Source organism: Coenobita brevimanus, chromosome 8 (assembly GCF_032717465.1).
Source record: "Coenobita brevimanus isolate Jiangsu-jjx chromosome 8, ASM3271746v2, whole genome shotgun sequence".
NCBI classification, from domain to species: Eukaryota; Metazoa; Arthropoda; class Malacostraca; order Decapoda; family Coenobitidae; genus Coenobita; species Coenobita brevimanus.
Window position 1 is genome coordinate 33,482,957 of NC_136961.1, and position 13,371 is coordinate 33,496,327.

The 13,371-nt window shown below is 42.5% G+C and overlaps 1 protein-coding gene across 1 annotated transcript in view; it reads right to left on the bottom strand.

Moving 5' to 3' along the window:
• Window positions 1–13,371, bottom strand: part of LOC145407416 (glutamate receptor ionotropic, delta-1-like) — a 417,443-nt gene that overhangs the window by 28,776 nt on the left and 375,296 nt on the right. Inside the window, exon 8 of the mRNA XM_080278347.1 lies at window positions 3,035–3,164. Coding sequence (XP_080134473.1) covers window positions 3,035–3,164 — 130 coding nt within the window. The remainder of the gene's footprint in view (window positions 1–3,034; window positions 3,165–13,371) is intronic.

Sequence of the window (13,371 nt, forward strand, 5' to 3'; positions counted from 1 at the left end):
ATCCATACTCCAAAAAAAAAAACACTGTGAAAGCAATGTAAATTACAAGCGCATACTAGCTTCCGACGCGTGCGTTCCCCACAGGTATTCTGTCATTTATTATTCATAAACACACACTTTATATTCCTAGTACTTTATTACATATCTACAGTATTTATCCCTAAGTTTCCTTCAGTAATAGTAGTTTATTTTCACTCCAGGCATTCACTTTCTCGTTCAGTAAACTACGTAGAGAGCGAAGCTTTCACTTTCACTGTCATTACTCCAAGTATTTGTACCCATATTCTTATATTACTAATTATTTACATTTTCTATTCTATTTACATTATTTACCTTTCTATTTTATTTACACTATGTTATGCACTGTCACTTGCAGTAACTTATAAAACTATTTTCCATTGTTCAATCATATTTACATCCAGTGCTTTCACTTGCTATTTACACATTATTTACATATCAACTTGCACTGTTTTAGAAATGCTTCAGGTTGTGGTAATAAAAAAAAGCACGTTACACAGAGGGGAACCTGGCACTCAGTGCACTGCCAAGAGGTGCGTTTCTGCTCAGGTGTGTGTCTGGTGATATGTGCACACACCTGGCACCTGCGAATCGTAGCCTTCCTCTTCGTTGTCGCAGGCATTTGCTCCAATCTGTGCCGATCCATGCTCAAGTCTGTCAGGAAGTTTAACAGAATGACACCTTGGAGCTTCTGCTGTCACCGTACCATACCTCTCAAGCAGCTGCTGAACACAAATCCTGGTAAACAACCTCATGGAGAAGGACTTGGGTGGCTTTACCTTCATCTTGTACAGGATGAAGGCGTTCAGCATCGTCATGTCAATGAGATGCAGAAACACTTTCCTGTACCACCTAATGTTCTTCCTGAGGCAGTCAATCTCTCCAATCATCATGTTGGACTTGTCCAACAGCCGCATGTTGATACTGTAGTCAATGACAGCATCAGGTTTCATAACAGGTTCGCCTGTCCTACAGTCGACCTTCCCACTGTCTTTCAGTTCCCTCTTGTGTACGGTGGTGAGCATGGGCACAACCCTCTTGTCATGCCACCGTAATGCCAGCATCTTCTCAGACTTGCGTAGGTGCATGTCTTCTCGCTGCGAATTTCCTGCCACGGGGTATTCTGGGAAGTGGGCATGATTACTCTTCACAGTGCTGCAGGAGCTGATGCCGTGCTCTGAAAGGTATTTAGCAAGTTTCGGTGCTGTATAATAGTTGTCAGTATACAGCACATGATTTCCACCAAAATACCTTTCAAGCAGCACTTTCACTACACAGCCTGAGAAGCCAAGGGGTGTGTTTTGTCCAGATTGACAGTGCTGGCTGAATAGATGAACAAGTCAAGGATGTACCCCGTAGTCACACAGTACAAAGAACCTGATTCCAAACCGATGACGTTTGCTTGGAATGTACTGTACGTACGTCAGTCGTTCTCGGAACAGAACCAAGGATTCATCTATGACAACCTTCTGAAATGGGTGGAAGAACGACATAAATTTATCCTTCATTTTTTTCAGAATCTCCCGGATCTTCGAAAAAGGCTCAGGTTGGGAAGGTACATCAATGTTGGTGAAGTGCAGGTTTCCCATGATGTTACGGATGCGATCTCTGGCCATGTACTTATTGAAGGTGGGTGAGGGTAGCAAAGGGTCCATGGACCAGTAATCTTCCAACTCACGCTTCCTTGAATGGGGCATGAGAAGCATGAGGGCGAAGAACACATACAGTTCCTGCACTCCAAACACGGTCCACTGTTGCCTTTGCGCTGCACCTGCACCACTTGAAGCACATTGTGACTCATCTGTTGGTCTCATCCCATATGTACTGCATGACTTCGTCATCAATGAAGGCCAAAAGGTAGTCCACACACTCAGCATCCTCGTCAAGAGTGAAGGCAGGCTGTATCCAAGAGGAACTCTCGTCGAAGTAGAGTTGTTCCGGGACGAAATCGGAACCTTCCATCCACACGAAGGCATCCAGGGTTCCCTCTCATGGCGGTGTAGGCTGGCTGAGGGTGGCTTTGAGGCAGACTGGGCCATTTCAAGGTCACTCCAACTGACACTAGGTTGCCGTGTACCAGCAGCAGCCCTTACTCTAGAAGCTAGTCTACCTTTACCACAAGTAAGGGATTTACCTCGTCCCCTACGGCCTGCCTTCACTGTAGGTGCTGGTGGAGACTCCGACGAAGACTCAGGAGAAATTTCGGCTGAAGAGGTGGAAGCTATTAGTGAAGAGGGGCTGGGAGAGCGAGGAGGTGTTTCACCTCGGGACTCATGGCGAGCTGGGTCACACTGGGCCATTGTTCCAGGGCTAACCCGCCTCCTCTTCACTCCCTTCCAAAATTCCTTCCCTTGCTGCACTAAGGGCTCCTTTCCCTTGGAGCCAGGACGATCTTGGGACACTGAAGCACTCGTACTGGCAGTTTCTGTCACCATTTCCTCCCCAGGCTCATCACACAATTCACCCGAAAGATCAAAGTCACTATCCATCATTATCATCGATAAATTTGCCATTTCACGTTCAACAGCAGAGTTACTTTGTCTTTTGCCTCATCCTGTTACTTCTGTCTCTCTTTATTATTCATATTCGTGTCACATGTAAAGGTTATAAAAGAAAACAGTAAAAGAAAATTCAGTAAAAGAGGAAGTACACAAGAAATTTTGGTGCCTCACCATTTTATCAACTGACAATGTCCGCATACACCCACGTGAGAGATATTGGCCTCTGCAGCTGTCGGGAGGAACATGTTTTTTGCTCTCTCTCTCTCTCTTACTTCCATCCTTTTCTCTATTCATTTTCAAGTCCTTATATCCCGTGAAGAAAGTGTATAGAACTTAAAATATAAACATTTCGGCATGCTTTTCTGAAGTCTGTAATACTCTGAAAAGAAGTAAACAGATGATGATAGTTAACCCCCTACACTTTGTAACTTTGTATGTGAGACTGAAGAAGAAAAAAAGTGTACACAGCTAAAAGAAGACCTCTGTTAGTCGAATGCAGTCTCCCATTTACGTACCCATAAGTTACTGAGTGAGAGGACGGCGGTGACAGTGATGACACTGGGAGTGTTGAGGCACGAGGTGCTGTTGGGCTGTGAATACCGCAGCCATTTCTCAAACAAACCAGTCTCCACCACACCGTCAGCCCTGTCCAAAAAGTTAGCATCCTCAGGACGAGCACAGTATCATTAACATGGTGATCATCAATTATTAGATTCATAATTATCACCGACAATATGCCTCATCATAATCATTAACATCAAAATCAACATCGTCACAAATTCTTACTACGATGATGCAATGTAAATTTTATTTTTGCTGCCGTCTGATTATTACATGCAGCTTAGGATGTATATTAAACAGGGAGGGTGTTTAGTGACGTTTTGAACTCACCCCTCCAATTCGAAACTGTTCTCATAAGATGATTAAAAGTGTCTGAAGTTAGCATGAGTATGAGTGAAATAGCGCATGGAAGTGAAATGCTTTACCTCACTGATCTAAATGCAATTGTTACCCTCCAAAAACAACAGGAAAGAGAATCAGTAATGCAGGAAAATCATCATCAGAGTTTCTTAAGAAATGGACCTGATACCTTATACAGTATAATAATCTGGTCCATCCCACAAGCACTATCATCCACAATTTATGGCTTTACCAGTTTATTAACTTCTTCAGGTCAGTGCATTTAATGTTAATTCTTGCTACATCAAGGTTTCAACTCTGTCTCTTTCCCTGTTTATGTATACACGGTATATATATATATAGAGAGAGAGAGAGAGAGAGAGAGAGAGAGAGAGAGAAAGAGAGAGAGATCGTACACAAACCTCTCATGTTACGAGAATTAAGTAAACCAATAATATATATTATGATTCAAAATAAATGCGTAAGCGAAATTTGTATGAAATTTTCGGGCACTCGCTATTCGTGTTGATTTAATAACTCAAATGCCCCGGGATTCTTCATTTCACACGTCCGTGACTTATTCAGTGGGAAGTTATACCCATACACTCCTGTGCAATTTGTTTTGTTGAGAAAAGGCAATATTTTTTACACAAAGATAAACCTGGGGAAGGCTCAAGTGTGAAGAAGAAGAATGAATCATCTCTGTGAACACATCAGTGTGTGATTATTAATCATTTTACAAATGATAATTTTCATGTTCATTTTCATGGTGGTTAATATAAACCCTGGCAGTTCTAACCATATGTCAGCGATGTGCCAGAATACCACAGCTTTCTTCCAAATAACTGATGACGGAGTTTTGCCTATTATATCCCACTGATTATTTTTTTCCACAGACAAATCTTCCTCTTCACTAGTGAAGAGAAAAAAGAAAGGGGTAAATGATGATCTAGGAAGAAAAACTAATGAAAACTACTCTGAAAATAGGAAGTTATTCTGAAAGAGGCGCGGAAATGTAGAAGTGAAAGTGGAAAGAAATGTGAAGGTGTGAAGGATGTAAGTGGTAGATTATTAACCCATGGGGATGAAGTAAGGACCCAATAGAATGAATATTTTGAAAGCCTGATGAATGGAAACTGAGAGAGCAGAGCCACTGTGAACATGATTGGTTTTTGGAGGTGTGCGGGGAAGGAATACAGCGCCAGGAAACGTGACAATCGCACAGGTGAAGAGTGCTGTGAAGTGGCTGAAAAATGGGATATTACCTGGGACTGATGAGGTGTATGCAGAGACGATTAAGTGAAGTGAAGAGAAGGGAATGAAATGCTTGTTGGAGATATGCAAGATGGCATGGGTGAGTGAAACTGTGCCAGCAGAGTGGAAAAAGGCTGTGATTGCATCCCTGTACAAAAAATAAAAGTGAGCAAAGTGAGTGCAAGAATTATCGTGGCATAGTCTGAGTGTGGTAGGGAAGGTATATGGAAGAATTATTATAAGAGAAAGTAAGAGAGATGTCAGAAGTTCTAGTGAGGGATGAACAGGGTGGGTTTAGGAGTGGGAGTGGATATGTGGATCAAATATTTCAGTGAGACAAATAGTGGAGAATGCTTGTGAGAAGAACCATAATATGTTTATGGCATTCGTGGATCTGGAAAAAGCATACGACAAAGTAGACAGAGAAGGATTGTGGAATGTTTTGCACGTGTACTGTGTAGATGGTAAGCTGCTAGGTGCCGTCAAGAGTTTTTATGATGTTAGTGAACGATGTGTAAGGGTTAATGGGCATCTAAGTGAATGGTTCATGATTGGTGTGGGCGTGCGACAAGGTTATGTGATGTCCCCATGGTTGTTCAATATATATGGATGGGGTGATGAGAGAAATAAAAACACGAGTAATGGAGAGGGGTATGGTGTTGGTAATGAATGTTGATGGATGGAATATCTCAAATTTGTTGTATGCTGATGATGCAGTACTACTTGCAAATACCGGACAAGAACTTGGTAGACTAGTGCAGAGTTTTCCTGATGTCTGTGAGCGTTGTGCCTTGAGTGTAAATGTAAAAAAGGGTAAAATGATGGTTATTGAGAGAAAAGGTTACTCCCACTGTCATGTTACAGTGAATGGAGAAAGATTGGAATTGGTGAGAGAGTTCAAATACCTGGGTACAGTGATAGAAAAGAGAGAAAAATGTGCAAAAGAAGTGGAAAGTAGAGTGACTCAAGGAAGGAAAGAAGCTGGTGCAATGAAGGCCTTGATAAGAAACAGAGACTTGAGTGTTGCAGTTGCACGAGGCTTACATGAATGAGCGTTAGTGCCAACTTTAACATACGGATGTGAGACTATTGTGTGGTATGAAAATGAAAATTCAAGAGTAAGAGCAGTGGAGATGGGACTGCTGAGGAATGTATGTGGACTACTACAAAGAGTGGATAGGATACGAAATAATGTGAGTTCTGAAAGATGTGGAGTGAGGAAGTCTGTGGACACCAGAATCGAAAAGAGTGTACTGAGATGGTATGGTCATGTGGAGAGAATGGATAACAGTAGAGTGGTGAAAAAGGTATATCTGAGAGAATTTGAAGGAGGGAGAAGGCGAGGTAGGCCAAGGAGAAGGTGGAGTGATATGGTGGATGACTGAGGAAGAAATGTTTAGAAGTCAGTGAGGCTAGGAGATTGACTGGATGACTATTGTGAGGAGAAGCGCGTCATCAGGGATTTGTCACCCGTTTTGAACGTGACAGCATCCGGATTGACTCTATCAGATACGTTTATGTGATGCTATTGAACACGGTGAATGTTTTTGGCATATCAGTTGGAGCCAGGATTCCGGGAGCTTGAATAATGAGTGAATGGAAGCGTGGCCCATTGGAGTGGGCAAATTTGGGCTGTCTGGACGTTGCAGCTCCTCGACCTACCCTGGGGTGGGAAGGGAGATCCAGATGATGATGTTGATGATGATGATGATGACAAACACTCCCATTAGAAACTTTGATATGTCCATGGTTTTTGGTTTCCTACATAGACCCATACCCCCATGGATATATTTTCCACAATGAGACCATTTTCCCCATGAGCCTATTATCCCACGAGGACATTTACTTTCCACTTATACATGGACCTTTTAACTACTGGATGTATTTCACACTGGAACTTTTGCAACCCACTGGACCTATATTTTTCAGCAAGATGCCAGAGTAATAGTGATAGTACCTATTTTCAACACATTAACCAACTACCATCCTGGACATATTACCACAAATTACCTGTTTTCATAGGCTTATTGTCCCACTACCCATCCAACCACCTACACACCCACCCATCAAAGCACGTACCCACAATCTCTCTCAGTATAGTAGATCTCAGAAATAGGACGACTTAAACTTGTCTTTACTTTGTCCTTCAGGTAGCCACCCACCCACCCAACTTAAACCCAGTAACTACACCCTAGCTTCCTCGTCCACCCATCCCACCCAACCTGGCTGTCAAACTACCATCCTGCATCAACCAAGCCTCCCACCTGGCCACAAACATATCGAAGCCTCTTAGCCATGCTGCACCAGCCGAATGACTCAATTTCACACACACACACACACACACACACACACATACACACACACACACACACACAGAAAGAAAGAGAGAGAGAGACGCAACTTATTACATTATAGATGTTAACACTGCGGCTTGACTCAGAGTAACGGCAGAAAATAGCACTCATTACAGGGAGCCTGCAGGGCTGATAAAATATTACATACACAGTAGGTTTAACCCTTCAATGGCCGTGGCTTCAGAAATTTACTGGCGCCCCTGGCCGGCCCCACGACCTTTTTATCAAATCTAGAAATCGTTTTTTTTTCTTTGCCAAATTGAAGCGAATCATCTGGCGCACTTGGCAAAGTAATTTTTAGCTTCCTAAACCCATCCCATGATTCATAATGATTCGCTGAAATATTCTCAAAATGACAGTGGACGCGGCAGTTAAAACGAAGCAAATGCGTAATAATACACTGTACTAAGAAAAATCCATATTTTCAATCCCCCCTAAAAAAAAATAGTGTTGCTGAAATTGTTTTCAACGACTAGGGATATGTAATACGAACAAAATCAGTACATAGTATGGGTACTTTAAAAAGATATGATTTCTTCTCACCATTTTTGATGCTTGTGTTTATGCAAGTATGGAATTAGTTTTGTTGCCTGGGTGGTGTAGTGTAGTTTGTGTCAAAAGAGAGGCGAGCGATGCTATTTTTAGAGTATTACCAGATAAAGGTGCTCCTGTGTCTGTATGGGCTTGCGTTACGGGCAAAATTCTTACAACCCATGATTTGCACCTCTCATGAAGAGAATTGTGTGAAGGGATGGGAAGATTTTGCATCCATATTTTCATCACAAGAACACTTCATATGTTGTTGAAATGCTTGTGCAAAACAAGAAATATATAAAATGAACAGATTCAGTCCATAATATGTGTACTTATAAGACAAAAAATATCTTGATTATGAATTTGTTTATAATCTTTATTCCTGTATGGAGTTGTTTTTCTACACTAGGTAGGATAGTGCGTGCCGAAAAGGAGAAGGGTGTTATTTCTAGTCTGTTTTGGTATAAATGGGTGCTGCTGTGTGTGTTTAGGGACAACCCTCCCAGTCAAAAAAGATAAGGCCACAAAATTGCACCTCGGTCTGGGTAAGGAGGGGAAGGGATAGCGAGGTTGTAAGTTATTATTATAAGTACAGTAAACAAGGAATATGAATTAAAAAAACAAGAAAAACATTACATTGAAATAAATATTGGCACAAGTAAAATGAGTAAACGGAAAAAGTCTAACATTTACTCAGGTAGGGTTGTTGGTTGTAGGTTGCAGAGCGGGCAGAGAGTGCGAGCGACGGATGCTAACCTCTCTCCCCTCTCATCCCAGGTCACAAAGCAAACTTAGATAAGTAGTCACTGTCTGGGAAACACTTTCTCTGTTTTCTTGACTTACTGTCTTATTCTTACTTACAGTAACACTTATTTTCATAGTCAATCATACACAAACACACTTTCTTATTCATACTTCCTACATTATCACTAACAAATACTTACTTGTACCAATAGTTCTTTGCACACTGTTTTTTCAATATTTATAAGTATTTCATGCCACACTTAGTAATTTACACTGGTATGGTGCTCTGGGAAGCCGGGAGGACAGAAAGCCACCTTACATCCATGACAATGCCAGGTGGTGATTTTTGCACGAATCTACCTGGTCACTCCTGTCAGCTCGTGTTGGTCCTTGGCCTTCACTGGGTGGTGGCAGTTTTTCTAGTAAATGTACAGCAGCCCAATCATTGGCACCATGTCGGTCACGAATTGTACTTGTACGTTACCATGGCACTGATGACAGAGGACCATATTCCTGCAAGATTTCGAACGCACAGTCATGTACGTGCATTCCCACAGAGTGTGTCTGTCCATCTTTCTGGAAGTTATAATGATGTGCATTCAGAACGTACATGTGTACCAAGCGGAAAAAGTCTTTTATACCACTTGACAGAATGACGAAAGCACTCCACACTACAAATCTCCATGTTGCTCTTGTCAACGAAGCATATGGTATGATTGTTGTCTGTGACCGCATTTGGTTTCTGTATGCGTTTGCCTGTTGCAGTGTCTATTTTCAGTGTGTCAGCGGGAGCTCCTGTGTGCACAGTTGATAGCATGTGCACATCACGCCTGTCTCTTCAATGCAGGGCAGGAACATCTGTGCTTCGTTGCATCTCCACAGTGCCTCTCTCCTCCCCATTACTGAACATTGGCATGTTACACTGATTTGACCACACTGTGCCACAGCATCCAATGTCCCTTGTGGGCTGGTGCAATGCCAGTTCTGTAGAGGTGGACCAGTTATCTGTGTAGAGTGTGTGAACTCTGCTACATGATCTTCCATCAATTTCTTCACTACTGCTCCAGAAATGCCAAGACAATCGTTATGTGAAATTTCAGTCGTTGCCCTGGTGTATATTATCAAATCCAAGATAACACCCTTCTCACGGTCACACAGCACAAATAGGTTTATGCCAAAATATGACGTTTTAATGGGATGTACTACCTGAAAAAAATACGGCCACGGAATAACATTAGCGACTCATCAATCACAACCTTTTACATAATCCCAAAATGGAGTTTTATCCTGCCTTTGAGGTTCTCCAAAACGGGCCTGATTTTTTACAAAGTGTCTGTAGGGTCCACGGTAGTGGTGTCCGAGAAATGAAGGAAACGAAGGATGTTCTATGTGTTTCGAGACTTGTGTTTGCCGAATATATAGAGTCAGGTAAGAACATCAGTCAAGTACCTGACAATTGCATGTTACTTCATGAAAGCCATTAACATCGTCAGCACCAAGAAGACGTGCAACAAAGGCACTGTCACGTCGGTCCAAAACTGTCATCTAGGTCCCTTGTTTCCTTCTGCAGTGGTAGTCTGTTGGAAATACTTGTTCATCTCCATGACAATGTGCGTCATCAAGTACTGGTCGAAAAATATAAGAATGTAGCTCAGTACTGAGCTGTTGGCCGTCAGTCCTGTTGTGTCACGTACATCAGACTCAGTATCCTTAAATGTAAAGGTCCTTGGTTTGAAATCAGTAGTCGGTGTCCAGGAGTAGGGTGCTCAGGAAGGTGGTGCCGTTACCGGAAACTGTTACGTGGAGTGCCTCTTGATCCTTTACAGGCAGCCACGTTTTACAGTATATTTTTTAGTCTGTCATGAAGGCCGAGGGACAGACAAGGCTTTTGGTACCAACGAAGATGGTCCTGGTACAGGCTCAGGTTTTTAAATAGTGCAGGATGGTGAGAGGTCGCATGAGGTGGAGGAAAATGGTAGTGATGGTGGAGCAAGGGAGGAGGAACTCGCACCAAAGTTTCTGTCGCTGGCGTTCCTGCGACATGCTTGCCTTCTCCTCAACCTTTGCAGCAAAAAGTAATTGCTTTGCTACCTTCTTGCCTCGTGGTGCAACAGGTCTGCGGTGAGAAGGAGGTGGAGCATCATCCTTGTCCTCGTAGTCATCGTCATCAACGTCATCTTCTGTTGGCATCTGGTACCACTCAACTGTTTTCTCGTCTGACGAGTTGTCAGTGCTACTTGCTCAGTCTTCATCAGATTCAATGTGAGAACATAAATCCAGAGTGGTGATACAGCAGATTTATTACCATCCTTAAACTCTAGATACAACACTGATAACATTAAGCCAAAGACATATAGACCATACAAGGTAAATGGTCAGTCCAGGAGATGAGGTCCTAACCCATTTGCTCCCAGTGTCCTCAAAACAGGACAGAACTGGGCATTTTCAAAATCTGGAAAAGAAGGGAACCCTGGGGTAAAGTAACTCGATGTCAACATCTCCCAGATCTTTGTCCCCTTCTCATTACTGTTCGCAGTTTTTGACAAGTGTCAATTCTGTGCCACAGGCAGTGCCACCATAAGGCATTGCTCAACATCGGTGGCCATTTAGGGGTTCATCCTGGCAATCAACAGATGACTTTAGGCGTTTCAGGGAATATATGGTGATCAACCAAGTTAAACAGTTATTTGTCATTGGCTAACAATAGTCAAGTTTATCCATGACGATTATTTTTCTCATTAACTGGATCTCCCACTCTGGACACTGGAACAAATTAATAACTTAAGCACTGCTTTCTGTTTAATCTGCTGTACTTCTCCCGTAATTCAGTATTCTTTTGATAGAAGTCCTTTTATAATATAGCTAATTATAGCCCCTGCATCACAGGGCATGTTCTAGTGTTTGTTGGGAGAAACATTCATTACATCTACAAACATGTTTTCTATGAAGCATTGAGGAATCTATGGCCTCTTATTCCCTTCCTTTCCCTCCGCCCATCTGCCTTCACCCCATTTCTCGAAAACACACAGCTACCAACCACTCTCCATCTTATTTCTGGTAACAAATGAATGCTTCAAAATTGTTCACTCATTGAGTTGTGGGTTCAAACCTAGAGGAAGAGTAGGAGTGGAACCAAATGTACAATTGCGTCACTTGCCTGGCTTTGTAATGTATTTAAAAAAAAACAATATATACATTACACAACATATACGGCATGTTCATTTTGTCAGTCAAACCTTCAAAGTAATTATTACTATCGGCCCTGTAGAGAGAGAGACATGACAGCCAATAATGTCAGTATTTCACTGATTGGTCAGCCAACATGGAGCCATTTTTGTGCAAATGCCTCACAGCCACTGAGCTCTGTAGTATGGAGGGGCTTTCTCAGGGGTAGCACTGCTCAGTTTGTGTGTCAGCCGCCAGGGTGGCGCTGGTGTAGTGGCAGGCATGTTTAAGCACCCAACATGATGCTCACACCTTTTGAAATCAGCCAATGAGTTTGGAAAATACAGTGATGTGGTCTGCTGTGATAGAAATGAGAGAACAATATGCAAAAGAAGCAGAAAGTAGAGTGACACATGAAGGAAAGTAGCTGGTGCCATGAGGGCATTGGTAAGAAACAGAGGCTTGAGTGTTACAGTTGTGCGAGACTTACATGAAGGAGTGTTAGTGCCAACTTTAATATACGGGTGTGAGACTATAGTGTGGCATGAAAATGAAAAGTCAGCAGTAAGAGCAGGTGAGAAATGTATGTGGAGTACAGAGAGTAGATAGGATACAGAATGATGTGATTTGTGAAAGATGCGGAGTGAGGAAGACTGTGGACACCAGAATCGAAGAGAATGTAGGATACTGAGATGGTATGGCCATGTGGAGAGAATAGAAGACAGTATAGTGGTGGAAAGGGTTTATCCATCCATCCATCCATCATCCAATCCTATGTTACTCTATGAGAAGCGTACAAGCCCGGGGCTAGGCAAGTTGGTCTTGACATTTATGATGAGAGTGACCAGCCTCACTCATCCCTGAGTGGCATTACATGAACAATAAACTCCAATCATCCCTTGGATATAAACCTACACAGGCTCAATCCGATTGGAGCGCCTTCATTACCCAATAAACCACCAGGCACCTTAATTTGGTTATATGGTTACCCTCCAGCGTAGGAATTGGTTTCCTGGTGTACAGGAAACCATTTGGCCTATCACTCAGTGTAGTGTCACCCATAGGCAGAAGGAAGAGGAATGAATGAAGGAAAGAAAGACAGAAGTGGAAAGAAGGAAGAGAGGAAAGGGCAGATACCCAAAGCAGCACTGCATCGAGTGAGTGGATGGTGAGCTCCCCCACCTACCACTGAGATATCTGGGCGAATTTGAAGAAGGAAGGAGGCGAGGTAGGCCAAGAAGAAAATGGAAGGATATGGTGAATGAGTGTGTGAGAAAGAGAGGTGTGGAAGTTGGCGAGGCTAAAAGACTGACAAGATATCGAGCTGGCTGGATGAAATTTGTGCGAAGAAGCGTATCACCAGGGATTTGGCACCCTTTTTTAACGTGACGGCGTTCGGACTGGCTCTATCGGATAGGTATATTTGAAGCTACAGAACGTGGTGAAATTTTTTCGCCTGTCAGATGGAGCCAGGATTCCGTGGGCTTGAATGATGAGTGGATGGATGCATGGCCCATTGAACTGGGCAAAGTTTGGCTGTCTGAACGCTGCAACTCCTCATCCCACCGTAGGGTGGGAAAGGAGGTCCAGATGATGGTGATGATAATGATAAAGATCATATGAGATTTCTATTGTACAATACCAAACATGACATTTGCAAACATCTGTGATACATAACACAGATCAATTTAAAAAATACAGTATTTTGTGCATGAAACTCACAAACTGAAATATACCTACATTGGGGTGGTTACATACTCTTAAGATCGTAGGCTATGAAACTGATAATGTACCGTACTGTATTATATTTTATTTATTTTTATCAGCATGTTGTATGATGGATGTTTTGTACTGTAGTGAAATTAGATTACCTTTATGTATTTAGCTAACCAGTCCTCACA